The sequence below is a fragment of the Plectropomus leopardus genome, chromosome 2 (assembly GCF_008729295.1).
Source record: "Plectropomus leopardus isolate mb chromosome 2, YSFRI_Pleo_2.0, whole genome shotgun sequence".
Lineage (NCBI taxonomy): Eukaryota > Metazoa > Chordata > Actinopteri > Perciformes > Serranidae > Plectropomus > Plectropomus leopardus.
In genome coordinates, this window is record NC_056464.1 from 24496139 (window position 1) to 24522690 (window position 26552).

At 39.3% G+C, this 26552-nt stretch overlaps 2 protein-coding genes across 6 annotated transcripts in view; one reads left to right on the forward strand and one right to left on the reverse strand.

Moving 5' to 3' along the window:
• Positions 1–158: 158 nt before the first annotated feature.
• LOC121957373 (poly(rC)-binding protein 2) lies at positions 159–16254 on the forward strand. 4 transcript variants are annotated; one of them, XM_042505917.1, is made up of 13 exons: positions 159–333; positions 2461–2583; positions 3625–3648; positions 3751–3783; positions 3925–4041; positions 4143–4274; positions 4954–5082; positions 6195–6269; positions 7669–7710; positions 9966–10065; positions 11454–11506; positions 12417–12586; positions 14974–16254. In XM_042505917.1, exons 2-13 carry the CDS (start codon positions 2515–2517, stop codon positions 15008–15010), a joined length of 981 nt encoding a protein of 326 aa, XP_042361851.1. In that variant the 5' UTR covers positions 159–333; positions 2461–2514; the 3' UTR covers positions 15011–16254. The 4 variants fall into 4 exon arrangements, with proteins under 4 accessions (XP_042361851.1, XP_042361860.1, XP_042361867.1 ...); XM_042505926.1 differs by having other exon boundaries at positions 9993–10065; XM_042505933.1 differs by lacking the exon at positions 7669–7710.
• Positions 16255–19244: 2990 nt separating this feature from the next.
• LOC121951036 (mitogen-activated protein kinase kinase kinase 12-like) overlaps positions 19245–26552 on the reverse strand; it is a 32569-nt gene continuing 25261 nt past the window's right edge. The window contains exons 8-14 of one of the 2 annotated variants that reach the window (XM_042497224.1): positions 25987–26096; positions 25266–25382; positions 24603–24740; positions 21583–22294; positions 21090–21157; positions 20457–20757; positions 19245–19484 (exon numbers count right to left, since the gene is read on the reverse strand). In XM_042497224.1, coding sequence (XP_042353158.1) covers positions 19398–19484; positions 20457–20757; positions 21090–21157; positions 21583–22294; positions 24603–24740; positions 25266–25382; positions 25987–26096 — 1533 coding nt within the window. In that variant the 3' untranslated portion in view covers positions 19245–19397. Of the gene's footprint in view, positions 19485–20456; positions 20758–21061; positions 21158–21582; positions 22295–24602; positions 24741–25265; positions 25383–25986; positions 26097–26552 lie in introns of those variants that run through there. The other variant, XM_042497214.1, reaches the window with a different exon arrangement.

Here is a 26552-nt window from a genome sequence, read left to right on the forward strand (position 1 = left end):
CTTATTTTTTAATGAAATCCTTTCATTCCCCTGCCATATTTTAGCATAATGTCCCACCAATGCGCTACTACATCTTTTTTTTCATACTCGTGATTTGGGGGCATTCTGTGGTCAAACTCAGGTTGGGGGTTTGGGTTGGGTGAAAGGGGAAAGTTCAGAGGTTATAATTTTGTTGTCTTTGTGTAAAGGAGTGGAGCTCGATCTCACATCACTCTTCCCTCTTCCCCGAGTCCTTTCTGAACTCTCCCCCGGGTTTCTACCCTCCCGAACCTCTCCCCTTCTACCCTTACAACCCCAACCCTCCCCCCGGCCACGTATCAGCACACGAATCAGGTGAGTTTTATTGAGATGTTTGGTGTTTTTATAATTTTTTGTTATGATCAGAAGTATAGCGGAAAGAAATCGCGCCCAACAGCTAGCGGCTGCTTGTCCAGCATGCTAACAGGCCGCGCGACGATGAGCACGCACACTCTCCGTACGGAATGATTCGGCTAGCTTAGCTTAGCTTAGCGAGCCATCGATAAGTTTGACTTTAAATGTTGCTTTACGAAATTTTGCCTGCCGTTTAGCGCCTGCATTTAACCAAAAGACGACACAACTACCACGCCGCGAAGGCTGCCGATATTTGGTCAGCTATTAAGAACGTTGATTTATTAAGCTAACTAGCTAGCTTTGCTAAGTAGCGCACGCATGCTCCATTCATTTTCCCAGTACGGAGAGCTACCAACGTGCTAAATGGCTAACAGACTTACAAGAAGCGTTAATAGTTAATGGACTTACTTTAAACTGAACAACACACCCAAAGTAAGCATTTAAATACATGCTTATCACACGGAACACACTTGTGGGTGTATTTTGCGATATCACGGTCTAACTGTTGTAGCGAGTGAGTAATTATACGCACATTTGTTGATAAACTTGATTCATCGCTAATGATGAAGACGTCGTTAGCATGCGAGCCATATGTTTTTCAGTTAGCATGGACATGGATTCAGTGCTAATTTACTAGTTTGGAGTCGGATAACTTGGGTTAAAGCAGCAGCGAGATCTTTGGAAATAAATGCACCCAACGAGCAGCGTGTAGTTGGCTCAGTGAAAGTGAGTCCTGAGCCATTTTTTTTAATGATTCATCGTAGTACGCATCTGTTTTCATGAGCATTAATGTTAGCATGAGCTGTGATACAGATTACTCATATTGCTTTTTAAGGGGTTAATTAAGTAGAAATATGTCTATTGGACACTAATTATGACCTTAACATACTTGCATATTTGTCGGTTATTTTTACACCTTTATCTGAAGTATGTTACAAGGTCCATTGGGATTTAACAGAATCACTTATTTTGACAAAATTGAGTTAGGCAGTTGCTTGGCGAACTAGGTAAATGGGCCTTTAAATACTGTGTGTGACCATATAGTAACGTTATATCCATTTGTAGCAGGAGTATGGTGAGGACGGAAGTTTTTCTAGTGCAAATGGGCAGAATGTGCACATTTTAAGAAATATGAAACCCCAATAGGTAAGAACACTGCATTAGCCAATACTAGGATGTGGTTGAAGTGTAGTATTAACTCACTGTGGGTGTGAGTGTTACTATACATTTATACTGATGAGAAATACTCTGTAATTGTCATATTGTTGATGTGTAAGTCAGTGTTAGGAGGCCACTTTTACACATGGTACTAGAGGCACATGCCTCACTTTTGTTGTCCCTGATGTACATAAATGTTAAGTGTTTTTTTTCCTAGGGTCGTAAAGTATAGTTGACTTAATTGATTTGTAGGTAAAATTAACAACAATCAGTTAATTTCTAAATTATTTTTAAACATAAAAACTTATTTCAAACAGTATCAAATGTGCTTTTTTTCGCAATCAAAGCTCACAGCAACATTTTGCATATACTTTGACAACATAAAATTTTATGGCCTAACAATTGAACAGTTAAAATCCACACGTTCAATTATATTCTTAATGAGCGATGAATTGGTTGTTGATAAAGTGTTGTCATCCCTAGTTTTTTCTTTTATCTCTCTCTCTCTTTTTTTTTTTTTTTTTTTTTACTGAGGTTGCAGTTTACTGGTTTCAAAGTATATTTGTTTGGAAATTGGCAGTTATTATACTGTGTACATCTGCTTTTTAAAGAAACATTTGAATCTCACCTTTTTTATTCTCAGAAGGGGGACATGCTTCATGTATATCAATTTAAAAGAAGTTTCAAGTTCCAGTTGTAATAGAAAGTTAGTTAAATCTTCAAAAAATCTTCTGTTTTCATTCTTTTATGGGTCATTGTAACTGATAATAAAAGTTTTCAAATACTATGATATCGTGACACAGTGGTATTTTCTGAGAATGTAATCATACTGTTAAAATGTCATGCCGTCGTAGCCCTACCGTGTTACAATTCAGTTTTGTAACATGATCATTCTTGTTACATAATGCCTTCTCTGCTATGTCCCTTTAGATCCATCTCGGTGACCAAAGACCCCAGTTCTGTACGGACTCCCAGATTGCAGTTATGGACTCCGGTGTGATTGAAGGAGGCCTCAATGTCACCCTTACCATTAGGCTGCTCATGCATGGCAAGGTGAGGTCACCCATCAGCTGCTTGTGTCGGAACTGTAATAGTCTATGACATTATATTTATGGAAATGAAGCTCCCTGGGGATATATAAAGGGCATGGACTATGTGATGAGTAAGGGTATTGACTCGGTGACGGGATCCTGTATCACAAAGAAAAGTGGATTGGTGCTCTGGCGAGCTTTTATATTGGAGACCATGTTTGCCTCATGCATAAATGTGCGTTCGCTTTGGTAAAATATTAGTATGTTCCTTTGCTACTGTTAAGTTATTGCAGAAATAAGGGCTGTTTTACTCAGAGCAGAGTTAAACTCATTGCCCTCGCCTGCATTCCTCTCTGAATAATCACAAAGCAGCTTGAAAGATCAAATTATAATACAAGCTGCCATGTCTGCCTTGTTCACTTTGTAAAAATCTACAACCAGGAGGCGTGACACTGCAATTGCCGTTGTCACTAATCCATCTGGCTTTCACGATGGCAGCATAGCTACACACTTGTTGCATCTTTGAGTCCCAATGTGTCTGGTTGTTGTTTTGTGGCTTAAAAAGCTGAGATGCCACATAGCAAGAAGCGGCTGCTCAAAATCTGACCCCGATATATTATCTTACACTGCAGACATACCAAAATGTGATATATCCAAAAAATGTTCCTTCAAAAGCTTTGCTAGCTCATAGCATCCTAAAAGAGGCCCCAGCACTAGCTAGGCATCAGCAGTCTTCAGATTTTGTGTGCTTGACTGCATCCTGGATCTGACTCTGGTCGACAGCACCATCTTGAGTCTGTGTGGGATTAGACAAAAATAAAAACTGCCTGTGGTAGAGAGCTGGGGAATTCATTGTGGATCAAGCTGTTTGAGTGTTTCCAGTGCATACAATGACAACAGCTCTTCTTATCCAAGTGTGGGAGAGACATATAGCCTTATTTATTGGAGTTTTTTCATTGCCTGGTGAACTAGGTCAGCTGTTACTGGAGAGTTGGTAAACAATGACAGGTGTAAAAGGGTAATTAATCAGCCTAATGAAATGGTTTCTCTTTTTCTATTTTAGGAAGTTGGAAGTATTATTGGAAAGGTGAGCTGCTGTTTGGTCAATTTGATATTTTTGATTGTCTATCATTATTTGAAGATGTGTTGTTTGCGTCAAATGAGTCTGACATTGATTCTCTGCTAATAGAAAGGTGAATCTGTGAAGAAGATGAGAGAAGAGGTGAGGTCCTTTCTTATTTCTTTTTTCTGGTTACGGTTAAGTACAGCAGGACATAATGTTATACGGTCGCTAAGAGGCCATGGTTGTTTGTCTGAAGTCTTCGAAATATTCTTTTAAATTTGTGCTTTCCTCTGTCTATAGAGCGGGGCTCGCATCAACATCTCTGAGGGCAATTGTCCTGAGAGGATCATTACTTTGGCAGGTCCAACCACCGCCATCTTTAAAGCATTCTCCATGATCATTGAAAAGCTGGAAGAGGTAGGTCACTATTTTTCTGCTGACTAATGGATTCACAGGTCAGCAGCAACCACTCCCAAAACACAAACTAGATTAACCTTCGTCTCTGTGTCTTTTTCAAGGACATAAGCAGCTCAATGACAAACAGCACAGCTACCAGCAAGCCTCCAGTGACCCTACGCATTGTGGTCCCTGCCAGCCAGTGTGGCTCCCTCATCGGGAAAGGTGGCTGCAAGATCAAGGAAATTCGAGAGGTATGCATAGAAAAGAGCATGTAATGCAAAACCTATGAAGCAAAATAATGCAAGCTCAAATCTCCTCAACATTAGCTGACTATCGCCTCTTTCAGCGTTTCTGCAGATCCTTAAAGAGTCTGAAAAGGCATTGAATTCATTAATCTAAATATTAGGGCTTTATTGGTATAAAACTGACTCTTTCAAAAGTCTTAATAATGCTCAGACATGGGAAGTATGATTAAATGAATCATTTTTTCTGACGTTGCATTGTAAAATCTCACAATAATTGGTGACATCTTTTTGTTTTGTGAAATAATTCACGAATTCCTTTTCTTAAACTCTTCATTATGGAAATCCAAATAGTGGAATCTCACATGCAGATTAAAAAAGAAAGAATTGCCCAGAAATGTCTACCTATGTTGGTAAATTAATATAATATAATATAATATGTTTATCGTCTTCCATATGTTCCAGTCTAAAAAGGGTTCTTTTTTTTCAACATTTTTTCACTGGACAAAAAAGTAATGTTTCATGTTACAATAAACATTTTGGCAAAATAAAATTGCCCTTGAATTTTACTTTAATGGAAAATTGGTCTTATGAAGCCTGTCTTAACCTGTGGAATTTAGCACATCATCCTCTGATACACAGCCGGTCTTGAATTCCCATCTCATTTCACTCTGTTTGTGTTTTCCAGTCAACTGGTGCTCAGGTACAAGTGGCAGGAGACATGCTCCCCAACTCCACAGAGCGAGCCATCACCATCGCTGGTACTCCCCAGTCGATAATTGAGTGTGTGAAGCAGATCTGTGTGGTCATGCTTGAGGTAAGTGGACTCGTGAAAGTGATGAAGCAAATGAAGTGGCAGCTGTTGACCTGTAAATTAATGATGTGGAATGGTGTGATCACTGGGTTTTTGGCTGCTGTGTGTTGGATTTGGATCAGAGATGTGTGGCGCTGATACACTGGATTGCAACAGTAATGTTTTACAGATATTTTAAAATCACGACAGGGCAATGAGCTGAATATTATAGATAATTATAACACGGGCCATATATTCATAATCCTAAAGTATTGCGTTGTCAAATATCTTTAAATAGCTTCACTGATTATGCGTCTGCGCCAGCGATAGCTGAGGCCAGAGGCAGTATGCTTTTGGGTTGTCCGTCTGGGACGTTCTTCTGAACGTTATATGTCAAGAACACCTCAAGGAAATTTCTTTAAATTTGACGCAAACATTCACTTGGACTCAAAGAAGAGCTGATTAGATTTTGGTGGTCATAGGTTACAGGTCAAGGTCCCTATGACCTCATCAGTCTCATTCTTGTGAACGCAATATCTCAAGAACACCATAGTAGAATTTCTTCAAATTTGGCACAGACCTTCAAGTGAGCTCAAGGACAAACTAATATGATTTTGGTGGTCAAGGGTCACTGTCATGGTGACCTTGATTTGTCTCATTCTTTTGAAAGCGATATCTCAAGAACACCGTGAGGGAATTTATTTAAATTTGCCACAAACATCCACTTGGACTCAAGAATGAACTAATCAGAATCTGTTGCTTGAAAGTCAAAGGTCAAGGTCACAGCGACATCATAAAACATGTTATTGGCTATAACTCAAGAATTTGGAGTTCCAACCTTGAAACTGTGTTGATTGTAAAGATCCTCTGTGCTGCTGTGGGGGAGATGTGAGTGTAGCATCGATTTTTTTCACAGGTTCTGTGTGTGTACATGAAATGCATAAAAAAAAACAGGGTTCGATTCCATGTAATCATTAAAGCTGATTCTGAAGTACAGTTACTGCTAGTACAAGCGGTGGCTACATTTCTAATTTAAAAACCTAAATCTAAAACTATTTTAAAATTTCTCTACACCTGTATGATAACATGTACATGTAATAATGTAATCACACATGCACCTTCTTTGTCTTCTCCAGTCTCCCCCTAAGGGGGTCACTATCCCCTACCGACCCAAGCCTTCAGGATCCCCTGTCATCTTCGCAGGCGGACAGGTGCGTACGACACAGAGAGCCTCTTTTTTTATTGATGATGTAAGGGGGTGTTTATTATGGCTGGGTGACACTCTCAATTGTTTTGGTGTTGTTGTTCTTTGTTGAGTTGCCTCTTAGCAAAATGCTCCGAGAGAATTTAAGCTCCCTATGGCAAGCGGTGATGCAGTGTATATATCTAAGGCTTTTATTGTGAAGGAACAAAAGCAGTTAGGCTGTAATGTGCTGCTGTTGGCAATATTAGACGTTTAGACTATGTAGTTTCTATGTTTTTATAATGTTACCGCCACAAGTATAGGCACAACTCATAACCTTCGGCTATATTTATTTCGGACATACTACACACCAAAATAAAACCTCTTTCCTCTCAAACCTGTCTCTTCAACTTGTCACAGTCTGTCACCAGGGCACGGTGTGAGAACGCTGCAGTGTGTCTCTGAGGCTGCGTTGTCTGCATCGAGTTTTAAAAAGTGTAACCACACTTGTGACTGTTTTCAGTTCGTCATTGCCGTGCCTCACTGTGACTTGAATGAGCTGCAGGGGTGACTTAGTGTCTCTCTTTCACTCTGTACTTGCTCTCTCACTATGATTAGCTCTCAGGTACCAACATTTGGCACAGATTAATTTAATGTTAATTGGCACTCGGTAGCACAGACGTAAATTGGTCGGTACCCGTAAAACTAGAAAGTTCTGTACCAAATCCTAGTATTTATTGCTTCAATTTTCAGTGTTAGATGCGTAGTTATGCATAATATTATATATATGGAATTCTTAGTGTTGGATGAAAAGCTCTCAATATATATAACACAAAGTAATAAACTTTTGATACTTGCATATGATTGGGCAAGATCATAATAGTCAGGAGCAGCTTTGTAAGGGATTTCAGTTTAGAAATCAGCTGCAACCAGAGCTGCTTATGCTAATTGTTTCAAGAGAGGATCAACAACTTACGAAGTCCATAAAACATTTTTCCAAGAGGCAGTTTGTTAAAGGGCCTTCTGTCTGTGCGTTTCCCCGAAACTTGTTTTGTTTCAAGCATTAGGTTTCAGAAGATTTTCGGCCTGTTTCCCGCTATTGTTGTTGCTTTCTGTTGCTTGTTGGCTTAACATTACACGGTCTTTAAACTTACTAAATTCCTATTTTAAAAATCTTTTGTAAAAGAATATCTCTCCTTCCAGTTTTCCTTAATTCCACTATGTCTCTAAAGATTTCTCTTTTCCCAGAAATGTGGAGACTTTGGACAAGACGTGTGTTGATAGTCTTAAACGATATTAGTTCAGGCTTTGATGTGTTTGAGTCTTGAGGTATTTATATATTAGGAGAGATGTAGCTGGTGAGGTACCTTGACCGAAATCAAAATCAGATGTGAGGCCTATGATAGCTTTGTTTTCATTTGTTTCAGGCATATGCCGTACAAGGACAGCACGCGATCCCACAGCCAGATGTAAGTGCAGTAGACATTTTTACATGACCCCCCCTCACCCCCACCACTCCCATCCATAATTACAACTGTCCTCTTCCAAAATGTGCATACCGCCCGCCCACCCACGCCTCGTTTTACAGCCCATAACTGTAGCTAAACTTGCCCCTAATTTTATTTCTGACCTACTATTATCAGATTTTGTAACCATTTAGAGAGCAGCAGTGTTAGTACTTCATGTTTGTATGATTTCTCCGTTGACTCTGTCAGTTGTTAATTAAACTGACATTTGTTGTTTGTGTTTGTCCAGACTCTCCACTGTTCCATGCACAATTATCTGTTCCTGCTGCTCACTCTTGTCTGTTTTTTTCCCCCCTTTTTTTTTCTGTCCCGTTTTACATGCCTCATTCATTAGTCTGTCCCATATAGATATGTTGGGCTTTTCTCCCCCCCTCTTCATTAACCCTTCATAATTACTTTGTGCTCTGCTTACTAAATTAATCTTTCTCTCTCTTTTTTAATGAGCTTTAGATGTTCCATCAGGAGCATTGGATGTGATAGAGCATTTATTATTAGTCTTACTTGCCTCTGAATATTGGCAACAGAGCAAAGCAGTACAAGTCAGATATAACGTAACACATGACAACATTTATTTAGTTTAGTATGATTATGTTAATGTAATTAGTTTGTCATTGTTTAGGGCAGTTTTTGATTGTTAAGATCAGAATTTGTTGATAAGAGCCACAGAAACTGGTCGCCTCTTCCTTAAATGGACAGTTCACCCTAAACTTAAAGATATAAATTTTTTTCTCTTACCTGTAGAGCTATTTTTTAAGAATGTTTTGGAATAAGTAGCAAAGTGTTTGAGATATTGTCTATAGAGATGTCTGCCCTCGCCTCAATGTAATGGAACCAGAGGACACTCGGCTTGTGGTGCTTAAAGCGCCAAAAAAACATTTTAAAAACTCAATAGTAATGTCTTTCTAGAAATCATCATCGGGTTCCTCAAGGTAATCCACTGACTTTGTTGTGAGCATTTTCATGTAGGAAGTATTTTTGTTCTACTGAACTACACCTGCCAGCTGTATCATCGTGCAGAAGGAAATGTGCATCCACTTATGAAGAGAGACTCGTGCTTGTGACTGAGCGAGATAAAAACATCAATGGAGTCCCTCTCTGCGGAGCTGTGATGTTAACATAGTGGTGCTAGGTAACTGACTAGTAGATCAGGGATGTCAACCTTAATTTAGTTCATGGACCACATTCAGCCCAATTTGATCTCAAGTGAGTCTGATATGCAATACCATTGCATTATAACTCACTAATAATAACAACTTCAAATGTTTCCCTTTCTTTTAGTGTAGAGAAATGATTAGTGAAAACAACAATCCATTTAAACACAGATGAACAGCTTGAGATATCTTAGGGACAAAAGGGCAATTTCCACTTTGTCTTAGTTTTTCCACATTCATTCAGTTTACTGCTCACACTCACACTGTGAGTTCACACTTAAGTTCGACAGTAAGTATTATTTCAGAGAACTGTATTCTGGTCAGGGTGAAAATTCCCCTGAAACAGTATTTTATATGAAGTAGGCCTAGACTGAGACTGCTCACAACAAGGTCTGTGGATTATCTTGTGTAGCCGGGTCATAATTATTGAAAAGAGACATCGCCGTTTACTTTTCCAACTTTTTTTTGCACTTTTGAGTTCCACAAGCCGATCGCCATCTAGTTCCATATTATTGGACAGAAGGCACACATCTTTCAGGGCGATATCTCCAACAATCTCCAAAACAATCCAGACTGATAAAAAGCACTACAGGTAAGAGGAAAAATGTGAACTTTTGATTTTGGGGTTAAATCATCCCTTACAGCTATAATTGCGGTAACTTCTAAAGTGTGACGTTAAGTTGAGATTGTCATGTTTGGGTCTTGTATTGGTGATGATTAGGATGTCACCTACATGTTGGATGATCCCTGTCTTGTGTATTGTGACTTTGCCCTGACCCTGAAGACTGCGAGAAATCATTACCAAGAGATGCAGCCTGGAGGAATACCTATGGGGTACCCTGCATAGACAAGTCCATAAATCACACTAATTATCACCTGTGTAAAGCTTTGTGAAAGGATAAGAGATGTGCACACCACAGTGTTTCATGTGGAGGCTCTTTGTGTAGCTGTCTGTACTGACTGTGATTTGTTTTGTTCTGTTCTTCCCTCTTCCTGTGTTTTCCATTTCCTCCATTTCTCTCCCTGCCTTCTCTCTCACTCTCACAGTCTTCCTCTGCTGCTATCTCTCCACAGCTCACCAAGCTTCACCAACTGGCTATGCAGCAGAGCCCCTTCCCCATCGCACCAAGCAACCAGGGATTTACTGGTAGGGAGCACAGGAAGACGCATGTGCTTTAAATGCAAAATGCTGCCATGTCAGCACCAAAAGTCAAGATTTATTGGAAGGGCAGCAACATCATATAGGATGTATTGGTCCCTAAAACACAGATTTGACATAAGAAGAACTCGGAATTAATAATGTGTCATTTTAGGTCAGGGTTCCCTCAGATCATTAAAAAGGCTTAAAAGGCATTTAAATTCATTAATCTAAAAATGAGGCCTTAATTGGTATTAAATTGACCTTAATTAACCTTTCATAAATCTTAAAAATGCTTAAGACATGCAATGTAGGATTTTGTGAATTGTTTTTTTCTGATGTTTCAAACTTAAATGTCACAATAAATAATGTTTTTTGTTAAATAATTTGATAAATTATTGTTCCTAAACCTGTCATTAATGCAGAGTAAAAAAACTGTAAATTGCCAAAAAAATCATAGAGAAATGCCAGATAACTTAAACCAACTAAAAGTTGCTTTTATTTTGATATATTAATTGTATTCCATTTGTCTCACTCAAAGAGGTTGTTTTGGGTTGTTTTTTTGCCAACATTTGACACAAATAATCCAACTTTTTCTATCTTACCAAAGACACATCATGTTTTATGTCACACTAAACATTTGGGCAAAGTAAAAGTGTCCTTCAAGTTTGATTATTAGAAAGTTGGTCTCAAAATTAATTCCAAGTGGCATTAAAAAAAGACTTAAAAACTCTTGAATCTAACTTTCCTTAAGCTGCAGGAACCCTGTTTTCAGGCAGAAAAATAGAAACCTGCTGTACACAGGAAAGCAACCCAATACAAACATTTAGAAATAGAGTTTTTTGATACTGCCTCAGAAGCATTCAGCTGTGGATTTTTGAGACTTGTCTGTCCCATTGACATGTAATATATTATAATGTAATCCATGACAAATACTCCTCGAACAACACACAAAATTTGGTGGGTGGGTGGGTGGGGGGATACATCTTAGTCTTTAAGTTTCAACAAAGTTTGAATTGATGAACACAGAAAGAGTGCATGCCTCACTGACATACATTGAACATGAGTGCCTTATCGATCACAAATATAACACCTTGCAACAACATTTCTAAGTGTTGTGTTCACTGTCTGATATAGAGATATTACTGAACCTGATTACTCAGTGTACAGCTAAGCTGTACCTGGGGCTTCAGAATAAATCTTTAAGTCCCGTGTTTGAATTTAAGGGGGTGGGTTAACCTCAGTTCCTTCTGGATTAGTTACTTAAAAATTTATATTCACTTATTATTAAGTTCTACATATTTCACATTACCTCTAGATAGATTTTTTACATTTGGACATATTGTTTTGCTTATTTAATAATTTTTGGTTATAATTTTCTTGTTGTTTGTTTCCAGGGATAGATGCCTCTGCTCAAACCAGTTCCCATGAGATGACCATTCCAAATGATGTAAGTGCTCCAAGAAGTCGATTGTTATTTGTTAAACTTTTCATAGTTTATACATGTTTCTTCATCCACAATTCATTCAGCTAAAGAAAACTGCATCTTAATGTTTACCATGCTGTTTGACTGGAATTAAAACCACAAAAAAAGATGTATAACTGCTGTTGTGTATAAAAAGGTAAATTCATTCCAGATTGATTGATTTATCGGCTGAATCCTGTTGCTTCCCTCATTATGCTACATTGTGAATAACAAATTTGCGTTAAAATCAGCAGGAGGAGAGCCATTTAACGTTAGCTGCTCGTTGTTAGCAACTGGTGCAGGTTGCATTACATTACATTTATGATGTTTTCACACTCTGTTCAGTAAAAATGAGTCGTGGCCAAAGGTAAATTATAACTTTATCGTATGCATTCTAAAAGCAATCTTTTAAAATGCATTTTTTGGTGAGAAACTTAGAATAAATACAGTTGTTTGAAGGATATACTTTTTGATGTTTTCACAGCATTTTAAATGGATATTAGAGGGATAATTATGATATATATTATATAGTAGACAGACCTTTGAAACAGTTATTTTTAATAAAGTTCTTTTCATATGAAAGTTTATATCAGTGGTTGTATTATAAATGTATACAACTGAATTTATATTAATTCAAAGTTATTGTAATGAAGAGCAAAATTACTTAAAAATAGTTGTTATTCTTCCTTATAAAGGTTTCTTTGTTTCCTTGGCACAAAAGGGGGAATAAATAACAAAAACAACAACAACAAAACATTGGTATTGGCCCAGAATTTCACAGCCAGTGCGTCCCTAGTTCAAGCATGTTACTTTTACTAGAGACATTTGTTTATTATGTTGTTCAGGATCTAGTACTCATGATGTAACTTAGCATTGTTGCTCTTCTCCCCTGCAGCTTATTGGGTGCATCATCGGCCGCCAGGGAGCCAAGATCAACGAGATCAGGCAAATGTCGGGTGCCCAGATCAAGATTGCGAATCCAGTGGATGGATCGACTGACCGCCAGGTCACCATCACAGGCTCGCCCGCAAGCATCAGTCTGGCGGAGTACCTCATCAACGCCAGGTGAGATGATCTGTTATAGACCACGTTAGCTCCCAACTGGTGATTCATTCAGCCACAGGTTTAGCTGGGCTACGTTTAGTTTCACTTTACAGAAAATTATTTGTCTGCGTCAGCTCAGCTTGTTTAAATTTGAGTCTATAAATGTTGAAGAAAAATTAATTTACTTCAGTCTACTTGATCAGATTTCTACTGATGTACCAATACTACAGTAATTCATGAAGAATAAAATAGTTTATGTAGTTCATTATATGCAAAGTCATAACGGGCCTACCTGCTGCTACTTTTTAGTTTATTTTTTGGCTAATCGTCAATGGTGTTGCTAGCTTTCTGTCAATCTGCACTTGTGCTTTTTCCCTTTTTCTACCCTTCACTTGGCTCCACGTCGATCTATCACCAGAGATGTGATTTCTTTTTATTTTTTTTTGATTGACACATTGATTTCTAATGAAGCTTTTTGTCTTGTGTTTTGATCACATCCCTGAGTGATTCCTCCACACACCTCCCTCACCCCTCCTCCTTCCCCCTAACCCCCCGACCCTCGCCCATTGCTCACCAGCCTGCCCTGTGACCCATCCCGACTGTGTTGTCCCTCTCTCCTTGTCTCTCTTTCTACAGTGTAGAGTCCTCTAAACCTCCTCCCTCCTCCTCCTCCTTGAACCCTGAACAGACCAGCCTGTGCCCTCCCTCCACCTCTACTACTACTACTACCACTACTACTACTTCTACCACCACCTCCTCTGCTGCTATCTCTTCCTCCTCCTCCTCTTCCTCCTGTGTGGTGCCCCCCTCAGCCTCCATCCCTCTGTCCTTGTTGGCTCCAGGGCCGCCTCCTCCCTCCTCTTCCTCCTCCTCTTCCTCCTCCACTGATTCCCTGCTCCCCAGCTCTCCTGCCTGTGTGTCAAGTCTCCTCAGTCTCAAGCCCCTCCCTCTCCTGGCCCTCCATGTTGTCAGCGGGGCCAGTAACCCCGCACACCCAATACCCACTGAGCCCAAAATCGCCCCCGAGCTGAGCTCCAAGTCTAAAAGGCGAAGGCTCTCCCCTTACTAACGAAGGAAACATAAGTCATCTATTACTAAAGTACTGACAAAGCTCTTTGTTGTCTGTACCTGCACTTGCTTTTGTATCTGGCTGTGCCACGCCATGCTTATTACACAAACAAATGCACACAGTGTTAAACAGCCAGACAGGTGGTTGCTGCCATATTTATAAAATAGATCTCTGTAGCTTGATTTGGCCTGTCTCTTAAAGAAATGACATGTTGAGTGCATTATATTTTTAAACGACTTTGAACTTTGCATGGACGGTAAATTATTTCACGGTTTTAATGAAGCATTTTTCTCTTTGTGTAAGCTCTGCTCAGGTAGCGGCTCTCTTTAAGATGTCACATTGTATTTATGGGAATAGTTTTATTGTAGTGAATTTTAAGTGACTATTGTTGGCTGTTATAATGGAGAGTATATATGTGTCATGATGATTTTCTTTTAGCTTGTATAAGAAGCAATTGTAATTCCAAGTAAATCTGCCCTCAGGTATCAAAGGCACCCAATCACCGTTTATTTAGATCATTCTACGGATGTGAAAAATACAAAAACATACAACCAGTTTAGCATCATTTTAAAGGAACAGTTCTTTGGAAATGCATATTCGCTTTCTTGTTGAGTTAGATAAGAAGACGAACACTACTCATTTGTCTGTATGTTTAATATGTAGCGAGAGCCAGCAGCCACTTTGTTTAGCTCAGCACAGAGATGGGAAAACGGCTCACCTGGCTCTGTTGAAAGGTTACAAAATCTGATTACCAGGAGCTCCAAAGATCAGTAATCAACACATTCTTGTTTGTGTAATCTGTATAAAAACAAAGGGTAAAAACGACACATTGTGGGGGTTTTATCGGGGTAATGTGTCAGAGTATTTCCTGGCCAGGGGTTTGGGAACTCTTGCTTTAGAGATGCTGGTAGTCAGAACTTGATATCACTGGGGAGAGCCATGCTACCTGTTTCCACCTGTTTCAATTTCTTTATGCTAAGCTAACCGGCTGCTATTAACCCCCTCTGTTCTCTGCAAGAATAGGAATAAGAGTCTTTCTCAAATGCTGCAACTTTGAAATGGATCCATTAAACCACAAAACCATCAGTTTGAGATGTGACTCCAAACAGCTGGTTGAGAGGAGTAGATATTCATGAGAGGAGCAGCCAAACTGAACAAATGATCATTTATTCATATCCGAGCATACATTACCTTCAGTGAATTTATTAATAAATCTCCTTATCTAGCATTTTATTCTGATAATGTAATGTACAGTTAATACATGTATCCTGTCTGTCTGATTGCATGCCTTATTCTCTCTCCCTCCCTGGTCTCCGGGTGTCTCTGTCTGTCTCTCCAGGCTTTCCTCTGAGGCCACAGGACTGGCAGCCAACTGATAAGACACTGCATCTGCACTAAATCTCACTTTTATATCATCGGCCACCATAAAGCAGTCAATGCAACTATCCAACTTAAGAGTTTATATATTATGCTGCCTCTTCCTCATTTGAAATCATGTCAACCGCCACTGATTTGATCCGCTGAGTTCATTATTTATTTCCTTTGTTTTTGGTTTTAGTCGAAGAAAATAAAGCAAACGATTAGGTTTTTAATTCCCTTTTTTGAGTCGAGTTAGAGGTTTTAATGATTTGTTATTAGACTCTTTTTTTTATTTTATGGATCCCTCGCTCTTTTCCCTTTTTTTCTTTCCTTGCCATCACCGATGAGTAGAGTTGGAAAACTCTGAATAGGCATATAGATTTAGTTCTGTACAGTCAGTTTTTTTCTTTAAAAAGAAAAAGACAAAAAAGGAAAAATTTAAAAAAGTATCAAAAATAAGAATAGAGTGACTGTTTTATTCTGTTTATATATACACGCTCTCCCTCTTTTCCTCACCCAGTTCCACAAAAGTCGGTCTTTCCATTTTATGTCCATACTCACTTGCTTTAAATATTTACAGCATTCTCCCCCTTTGTCACCTTTTCATTTTGAAGTGCTTGTAACATGGATTACACTCGTGTCACTGAGGAGAAAACGTAGCTGTACAACGCACTGTCACCGATTTATATTTGGTTACAAATGTTCTAACGCTCACGATTAAATTTATCCAGATAAGTTAAAAATGTGTATGACAACGCATGTCACTTTTCCCCTCCTCTACATGTCATTCCTGTTTTTCCCCGCTCCTCGTCCTGAGATCATGTGTTGATATTTTGCTGGGATGGGAGGTTTTTGGGGGATTTGGGCTTGGCTCTAGGGATCAGAAGCAGAGGGTTCTCCTCGCTTTTTTTGTAAAGACTGATATATACTAAAAAAAAAATGTTGGAATATTTGTTTTAAACGGAGGAAATATTTTTTTTTAAACTACCAAAGGGGGATTGACTCCTGGACACTGACTGATCTGTCTGTTAAATGTGATGAGGCTGAAATCATTGAAGCTCTGGAACTAGACAAAGAAAGGAGTTGTGAGTTAACACTAGTTTCCTGCTCTTTGCTTTGCTCAAGTCAAGAAAATTATTTTATTTTTTATTTGCAGGAAAAGAAAAAAAAAACTTTTGTGCACGTTTTTTGAGACTGTAGACCTGGGTGCCACAACATTGTTTAAAAAATACAGAAATAAAGATGTGAAATGCTCAAACCACAACTTCTCCTGAGTTTTGTCACCGTCAGCAACGGAACACACAAGCTGAGATTTTACAAGTTGGATTTTATTTTTTAAATTGTTTCTTAAATATATTTATTGTACAGTTAAAATAATATAAAAAGCAAACGTTTCAGTTTATACAGGGTTGTTTCAATCGGCATCATTGGGGAAACGCAAGTACCTCCACATTCGAGACACTAGAGGGCAGTAGTTTGGCTTTTTGGCAACATTTGATCCTGCAGGAGGATTTCTAGCTTTAAATGTTGGGGCACAATCTGTTAAAAATGCTCTACAAATTGAGGGTTTCACACCAGATAAACAAAAAACAGAAGCTGCCATTTCTAGCTTATTGAGTGGGACCTGATCAGTCACTGATTAATGGAACAGGATGAAATGTGCTGTTGTACAGTCAGAGTGAACCACATTTGCGTAAGAAGGCATGTCAAGGGACACGAGTACATCAAAACCAGAGTTTTCTGTATTATACTGTCAGTTATGGAGGAGCCCTTACACATTAACGGAGAATTGCCATCTGTTGGATGGAGTTTCACCTGGTGAGGACAATTGCAGAGGGGACGAAGGGACCACGTTATCGACTTTCAAAGACTCACCATCTGAAATAATCCTCATGTTGTAACAGACCTCATTTTTGGGTGTACACAGATTTTATGAGACGGTTGAAAACTACTAAATTGGGGTCCAAATTTTTCAGCATTATCGAGTAAGCCAAAAAGTGCGTTGCAGTGAAGATCACCTAAACTGAGATCAAATCATGATCAAGACCAGAGAGTTGAGACTGAGTGAAGACCAGTGCAAGTCCTTCACTGTAGAACACACTCACGATAAGATGTGTAACACGCAAACCACAGGCACTCCTCCAATTGACCTGAAATATCCACATTCCCATAAACACAGACAGAAAACAAATTGTGGTTCCTTTTCATTTGTCTCTTTTATTGCCAAAGTATATATCAATAGGCACTGCAGAAGAGAATTTTATGTGTGGACATCTTTCTCTTTTATTATGAGCAGATGCAGCAAACACCGAGGAGCTGAAACTTGTCCCCATAGTTGTGGTCTTGACTGATAATGAAATAAAACCCTGACTCCTCTTAGCTTACATGACTTTTTGAAGGTCTCGTCTCAGACCTGACGACATTTTTACTCAGTCTTGTTTCAGTCTCAGACAAAGAGGACTCTGGATTTTATGTCAAGGACACAACTGTGGAGATATTACTTCCTGTTAAATTAATTTCAGCTCCTTAGTGTTTGTATTTGTTTGCTCATAGAAAAAAAGAAAATCCTCACATGCAAAATTCCCCTCTGCAATGTCTTTTGATAATTTTATAAGAATTATTCATGGAACACTAATACATACAGCATGGCAATAAAAGAGGTGAATAAAGAGAAATCTTAATTTGTTTTTTTGTCACTGTTTTTGTGGTAATGTGGATCTTTCACAGAAATTTAAAGAGGGCCTATGTTTTTTTTATCATGCAGTGTCGAACTGGTCTGGTTTTGGTCTTGACTTGGTCTCAGCTTCTCAAAGTCTTGGTCTTGTCTTGGTCTCGGTTAAGCTAGTCTTGACAACAGCAATACCTCCAGACCAGGACAATGTGATCTAGGACATGAAGGGGCCTTTTAAAAGCGGTCTTGAGTACTCCAACACTGAGCTGAAGTTATTTTTGTCACGCTCTGCCAAAGACAATCCTGTGTTTGCTTTGTGATTTACTTTCTAAAACAACACAATCAAAAGGATTTTGACCAAATGAGCCACATTTCCCGAAAAGATCAAAACTCTAATCCCCTTCTCAGTCCTGGTGCACTGCACTCACAATATGGCCATCAGCCTGGCAGAGCTGTGAGAGTAAAAATTTAATGGAATTTTTCCCAGTTATTCCAAAATCTATTCTGGTGTTTTGTGTCCCTGCCATCCAAAAACCTTCATTCATTATCTGCCAGAAATCTGCAGACTAACTTTTTTTTGCATTTGTTGGCGTGGATTTAATTTCAGTTTGATCTGAGTCACAAACAGTGACCAATAGTCTACCCATACTTCATCACAGGCATGCTTTTCTGATGCTATATACAACCCCAGATGCTCAGAGAGGGATTTCTTAACTGGTATTGCATTATAATACAGTAAACACTGCAATACGTATTTAAAAAAAGCCCATCTGCCCTGAATGAACTCAGCTGTTGTTCTTTTGACCTGCGACAAGACAGGACGTACTGTACCAGAGCAGACATATTGCTTCTTTGTTCACATGTTCCTCTTTTGTGTGTTTCGATGCTCAGACATGAACAGCAGCTACAGTACATTCTACTACCAAAAGCTTTTTTTTTTTTCAAAGTTCAAACAGAGTAGCGCCACCTAATTAGAAACATCAGCACCTTTAAATTATACAATCTCACATTTTTAAAAATTTGTTCATTTTCCAACATCACATATTTACATTGATATTAAAACACAGGAGTAGAAAATGGAAACGTAATCCATGACACAAATATAAATAAAAAATGTAAACTTTTTTTTAAGAATGTTGATGAATTCACTGTAAAACAACAATAAATAAGTCAGTGCATAATGTTTTTAGAGGAAATCATACGATGAACACGAGGAAATGATTTTATAAATTAAGTGCAAGCAGCAACATCAATGACAGTCCTGGTGATGTTGACATTAAAAACATGAAAATATAATGACGCCCTGATAGGTTCTGACATGTTTTCATATGACACGATGGGAAATAACATGACATATTTTCATAACGGAGATAAAAATACAAACGGACATGGAAGATAACGAGACATTATTAGACCGTTGTGTTGATTGCCTCTTTGAAGGAGGCCTCTGTCATTGAGGTGTTTTTGCAAAGCTGATCCCGGGCCAGTTGCTATGGCGGCTGCAGCTCTGTCAGCTCGGCTATTGCCCCAGTTCAGTTTGACATCACTGTGATGCATTTATCTCAAATGAAATGGGATTTTCTGTCTGTTTTGTTCTGGGATTTGAGAACACTCCCGGAACACAAAACACAAGAATTTGTTTTGTATTCCTGCTTGTGATGTCAGGCCTCTCTGTAATTCCTGTTTGTCTTTTGGAACGGGCAGGAGATTGAGTGGGTTGAGGTGTCAGATTTTCACCAGTTGGCTGGAGGCTGGCTGGGTTCTGCACTGCCTGAGTGGTCCAGCTCTGCACTGTCACAGTCCGAGTCATCATACAGGCCCTGGTGTGAAGGAGAACAAACTCTTTACCGTTGACTACATAAGCACATAGATTATTTAAAAGGCCAAGAGGGCACAGGCCCAATGGCCCACAGTGTCAGGAGCTTCTCTGGCCCTCATTTGCAAAATGTCACTCAAATTACTAACCAGGAAGGGACTAAAAATGACTTCAAGGATACACAAAAAGACTACAAAGAGATGCAAAGAGACACAAAATAACAAAAAAACAAGACAACCACAAATATACACATGACTACAGTCTCAAAACAACCAAAAAGAGATGTGTAATGACCACAAAAATATATAAACAACCACAGACATATCATGACTAAACAGCCACAAAGAGACATAGTGACTAAAAAATACAAAACAACCACAAAGAGACATATAGTGACTAAAAAGAGACACAAAAGACCACAAAGAGATGCAAAGGAACAGCAGAAACACAAAATAACTAAAACAAAAAGGTATAACAACCACAAAGAAACACATAATGTCTACAAAAAGACCCAAACCAACCACAGAGACAAAAAATGACCACAATGAGACACGAAAAGACCACAAAGAGACACAGAATGACTGCAAAGATATACAAATTATAACATAAATAATCACATAAAAATACCACATGCAAAGGAATTGCAGAGACACAAAATAAATTTAAAAAAAACCCACAAAGATACACAAAACGACCACAACAGATACTAAATTACCTCAAAGACACTAAAACACAAAAAGGTACATAACGAATAAAGAAAGATGCAAAACAACAACAAAAAAGAGGCAAAACCACCACAATGTCTGTGTGTCTCGGGCACGTGGTGGGTCCTTTTACATATCTATGGCCAGGGGTCCATTGTCTCATAATGTGCCCGTTCATAAGAAGATTCTAACCTATTATCTTAATATCTGTTAGCAATATCTATATCAGTCCACATCACACATTCTCCTTTCATTCCCTCTCTGCCGCCTACCTCATAATTATGGTCGTTACTAGCGAGCTGAGTCTTGACTTGTCGGAGAATAGCTTCCTTCTCAGACAGCCCGTCGGAGCCCAGCTGGGTCGGGTCAGACGGGTCAGCAGGAATCTCCGAGCCCTGAGACAGAAGGTCGTCGCTCTTGTCGTCCAGACGCTCGTCAGTGTTGGTGCTGACCACGTCTGGTGTCCCGCTATGGGAGTGGTCGGTGGTATTCCCCTCCTCTCCATCTGAGACGGACAAGTTCTCTGAGCTGAAGGTGGACAGGGACTGGCACTTGCTCATGCTCACGGGACGCCTGAGTGGAAATGCAATAGAAAAAAAAAAGTTAACAGATACAGTTTATTGAAAAACATTCTCTATTTTTATTTTATATATTATTACTGCATTTCTAAGTACTTTACAGTACAGAAAAATATTCAGTGAGAAAGGATGGTTGATAGATAACATAGATCCGCATACATATTCAAACTCAGCATGCTACAATGTGAATTCCACTGGGCATGTTAATGTTAAAATGTAATAGCGTTAGGGAGGTAAACACGTGAACTGTGTTGTATGGATGCACAGATGGAGATATTAAAACAGTAAGTCTTCAATAATTTAATTCAGTGTCCTTAAAAGTCTTACCGTCTCCTTGGCAACTCCACCTCACTGTCCACTTCTCCCTCCTCTTCCTCTGACGACACTCCGCGTCTCTGCACAGAAAATCAAAAGCATGTATGAAACCCCTGTGATATTCACTTTCAGTGCCCACTAACTACCCTCAATCCTGCCAATACTCCTGAGCCATCAGTAAGATTTGACCCCGATGACACTCTGGGTACAAACTGAACATGGTGTCACTTTCAGAAGCCAAAGTGACCAAGGTTTTCGGATGACTGAATCACCAATGTCATGGTAACAAAAATCACAACAAATTTCAGGTGATTTTACACTAATGAAGACATCGCTTTGAATATTACATTACACTTCTGCCAATCGATGCCCTATAATCCTACACACTGGACCCTTAATTTTTGCTCCCTTATCAGGCATAAATCAATATAAATTCATGAAATTGGGCCAAATTTAACGATTTTTTGCCTCACTGTGTCCTTGGACAGTGCTGCTGAGGTCTCACCTGACTGCGTGTGACTGCTGCCCGATAGAGCAGCGCTGCAGGAGTGAGGCGCTGACTTCTGGGTGAGCGTGTGATCACAGGCCCGTCCTCCTTCTCCTCACCCTCGTGGGAAACACGGGGATTCCCAAGCACAGACGCCCTCCCTGCCGCCGCACCCCTGCCGCACGGTGAGTCAGGGCTACTCGAGAACGGAATCGAAGCTGCATCTTCGCTGGGCGTGTCACTGCGTGGAGGTGTTTCTGCCAGGTCATCAGTCCCCACACCCACATCCTGCCCCTCATCCGGCCCTCCAGTCCTTCTACTCTCCCCCAGCCCAGCTGAGGCGCTCTGGCTTCCCGCTCTGTCTAAACCGGGCCTGGCCTGCCCCTTTCTCCGGCCTTCAGCCTCCAAGGTGGTTGAAATGAGATCTGGGCTGGAAGAGTACATTTTCTTGAGCAGCAGGTCGTGCTGCAGGCCCCTGAGGGCCGCACTGGGGTCTAGATGCTGCTTGCTGCTGGGAACAGATGAGGTGGCATTGACCATGGCTAATGAAGAGGAGAGAGTGGCCTTCAGCTGAGCCAAGTCCCCACTGCTGCCTTTCCCAGCCTTCCTGTAGCGGGGTTTTCCTCTCCGTGAGCGGCCAGGGGAGGTAGAGCCCTTGTTTGGTATCGTGACCTGGGTCATAGAAGAGTCCAGTTTGGGGAGGATGACCTCTGACTTTAGTAAGTCTGGCCTGGAAAGGACAGGGACACCATTAATTACAAACAGGGGTAAAGGATAAACTTTTGGCTATTCATTTACAAAATCAAGTGGACTGGATGGTAAAACCAGGAAATGTAAATGGGCCAGACATTTTCAACAGCCCCTTTCAAAGTGTTTTTTTAATTTTATCTTTGGCGATGACAAATTTTAAACAAATGCAAATGAAAGTAGTAAAAATGGCAATGTTTACTGCTTCACTTCTTAAATAAAAATACTTTAAGTCACATATCTGACCAAGGCACATCACAAAGTTCAGAAGCAGAATAAAAAAAAGAGCTATAGATGCTATTAATGCACAGAACCATAAAAAGTGTGAACAACAGTAACCAATAAAACAATCTGTCTCTTTCTCTAGCAGTATCCCCTCCTCTCCCACAAACACAGACACCTCAAGGTCAAGAATAAGACAGATTTTTGACTATTTGACAGCAGCCTCGAAGCTTTGAAAAACTTCAAAGGGTGGTTGGAACTGCATCACATGAGAAAACTGTTGAAAACTGTGAAAGATATGACTGACGTGTGGCTGCGCCAACCCAGAACATCCTGCCCGATTGGGACTGTGCATGTTTAGTTCAACAGAGATGAGAAGAAAGTGAGATAGTTCACTTGTAGGCTACTTCCAGACACTTTGTCATTTACATAGCCTATTGTGTCATACCTATACATCGGGTTTATGTATACTGGGCCACTTAGAGGTTGCGTCTGGTCGAGGCGTGGCCTGTGGGTTGTCAATTGAATAGGTCTGCTTTAAATGTACTCATTGCTTGATAGAGGTTCTGCTTGTCAATTCTTCGCCATATAAATTGAAGGATAAGTCTGGTGATATTCTGTCTTTTGTTGTTGTCAACAAATTCCCTAAATTAAAACTTTACAACTCCTGTACCCTGTATGTGGCATTTAGCCCTGAGCCCCTTGATTCCTACTGAAGATGTAAGTCTTTAAAATGGGGATAAATATGTACATTCAGTTTTAAAAAAGATTAAATACTTTAGTAAAACAGCTGGCTTTGTAGTTTTTAGCAAACATGATGAAAACAGGAGTAAACTGTGTTTTGGTCACCTTCCTGAGGTCATGTTTTTCCCATGTTCAATTCCATTCTTCAGTCATGCTTACTGTTTCCTGCTTTACTTTGTCACTCACATCTCCTCTCGTTTCTGATCATTTCACTTCCTGCCCTTGTCTGCTCCGCCCCGATTAGTTTCACCTGTCCTTCACTTGTTCTGCAGTCTGCTCACATGTTCTCACTCCCCCAGTTAGAGTCTCCCTACTTATACCTGCCAAGTATCTTTGTTTTTTGTCAGTTCTTCTCATTGCTTCTCATTGAGTTTTGTTTCTTTTTTTTGTGCCTGCCTGCTTCACCTGCCTGACTTTGGGAATGTAAGTCTTTCGAAAGAAATCTTTGAATTTGTCCAGCTGTCTCTTTTGTTGTCTGCAGTTGGGTCCTTGCCTGCTACCTGCTTTCCAAGACCTTGACAGTATTTGATGGAGACAATTTTAAGCTGCATATCTGGTGCACTCGTGAGCACCCAGTTCAACAGTGTGCTGATAATAGTTTCTGCAGTGGAAGTCTACATGGCACAAAAAATAATTAATAACCAAACATGGTTCAGGGTTTCCACACATTTTCATGTAAAAAAATTAAACCCTATTGAAACATAATTCCAGCTATGAATGGAGAAATGTATGTGATAATAAAAAAATGTTGTCAAACATTGATGCATATTAGGGCTATGTTCAGTTGACAGCTACAGAAAATAAATTGTAATATGTCGCATTACATAGAAGGTTATCTCAGAAAATTAATATAACATTCTCATTATTAGCAACAAAATCCCATGATACTTCCAAAACGTTCAGTGTTTGTTTTTTTTAATTAATTCCTTGACTTTTCCAGGCCTGCAAATTGTTTTGGGAAATGCCATGACTTTTCCATGACTGTGGGAACCCTGTTGTTTACGCAGGAAATACTTGTTAGTAGGATCAGTGTATTGCAGTTGTTGGACTATCAATGGCATTGGTAATATAATGTAAAAGATACAATAAAATAAAATAAGAATATCATCAGAGTTTTCTTTTAACATAGCCTTGATGTGCACATATTATTAAAGATAAGATACTAAAAACTTTAATAATAATAAAACTTTTTTCATCCGGAGGGAAATTGCTTTGCAGCAGCTGCAATACAAAGTGGAAAGAGTGCAAAAATACTTTACATTCAAGGGCAACTTGATCAAACCACCTACAGATAAATGCATCAGATTTAAATAACTCCGGCTCACCTCTTGCTGTGTGAGGGCAGCTTCTGAGGTACGTTGCGTTTCTTCATGAGTTTCTCCATGGAGTTGGAGGAGGCCGACTGTCTGGAGCTGTGGTGCTTGAAGCAGCCTGGGTACTTCTTGTCCAGTGACTGCTCCCTCCTGATGTTTAAACAAAGCCAATAGTCACTTAATGGATGTCAGTGGATACTAAGCGTGGCATAAGACAGTTACATGACTTAGTTACATGCAGTGGTCCTGTGTGACTGGGTGTAAAGGCCCCTCACTTCATATTACCTTCCATGCTATTTCATTACAAAAACATAGCTTAACTATTGTTGATGGATAAAGCTATTAGTACAAATGATTTGAATAATTACAGCCCTGGTTTTCATATTGTAACTCTGCAATACATTGTACACTCAGTAGGAAATGACTTAGTTTGGCTGGACTTGTTGAAGGCATTTTAGTGGTTTTGCAAAGAGAAACTGGGAAAATGTCCAGATGTGCAAAAGGCATACGTATGAAAACAAGTATATTGTGTTTTATGTTTTCTGCTAATTCAGATTACTTTGTTGTGCAGTGTCAAAAGCCATTTAATTCTCTTCAATTCAATGTCGTTAAGCAATAAAACATAACTTCCAAGGGGGTTTATCGATGCTGTAAATCAATGGCGAATTTTCATACTTGTGCAGTTCTTTCTCTTTGATTTCCAGCTGCAGCATGATGGCATTGAGCTCCATGTAAAGATTGTTGGCTCTCTCCAGTTTCCTCTCGTAGTGCTCTCGGATGTCCAGCGCATGTCTATGTATGAGCAGAGGGACAAGAACTTTAATACATTTATCTACTACTAATATAATTGCACGCATTTCTAAATAGTTAGCTTCTATAGTATAGTAACCTTATATCTTTGTCAGATGTGAAACAAATTTTTATGGAAGCCAAGAGAGACCGTCCTCACAATAATTAAAAAGAAAATGCTGTTATCTCCAGATCACAAGTCAACTGTTTCGCTATCTCGAGATAATGGGTTAGTTATTTTGTTATCTCAAGAAAACAAGCTTTGTTATCACGTAATAACAAAATAATCAACCTGTTATCACAAGAAAACTAAAGGCTGTTTTATTTCATTATCTTGAGAAAATTAGCTTTGTTATCTCTAATAAAATAAAAAAAAACTTCTTTGTTTTCTTGTGATAATGGGTTCATTATATCTTTGTCACAAGATAACAAAGCTAGTTTTCTCAAGATAATGAAATTATTAGCTTTTGATCTCAAGATAATGGCATTAAAAAAATCATTGGAGGTATGCCTGTTTTTGGCTTCCATAATCTTCTATGCATGTCTTAATTTGTATTTCAAAATGTTCATCCTCTTTGTGTGTCCATGTTACAATTTCTTTGCTAACCTTAATTCTTCTCTGCGTCGTTTGATCAGCTCCTCATCCAGCCTGTGAAGACACGTCCCCTCAGACTTGATCTTCTCAAAGTGGTGTCTTACCTCGTCCCTCCACTCCGCCTGGTAAGACACATAAAACACATCCATCAGGGCAGATATTAAGGACTCACAGTACCTGAGTATTCAAGTACAAGAAAAAAATAAGGTACTGATGCTGAAAAGCAAAAGAGTGTCTGTGCTAAAGAGGGTCCAGATAGTTTTTAAACTACAAGTGTCTTCTTCATCTTCTAATATTAAAGGAATTCCTTCTGGGCGCGCCTGTGCATTTAAATTTCTCAAGTGGAGCTCATAAACACATGCCTATTTTATAGCAAAATGCATCTGTTTGGAAGTACTGAGCATATGACTGGATAAATGAGAATGAGAGTTTTTCCACAGGATGTTTTGATACAGCTTTGCTGTTGTTAAACCTGAAGCCTTGTAACTCATCAAGAATGTTTAATTTGATTCTCTAGTCACTGTGGAGGCTACAATCAGTGCTTCTAGTTCCAATATTGATCAATACTTTCTCTGTAG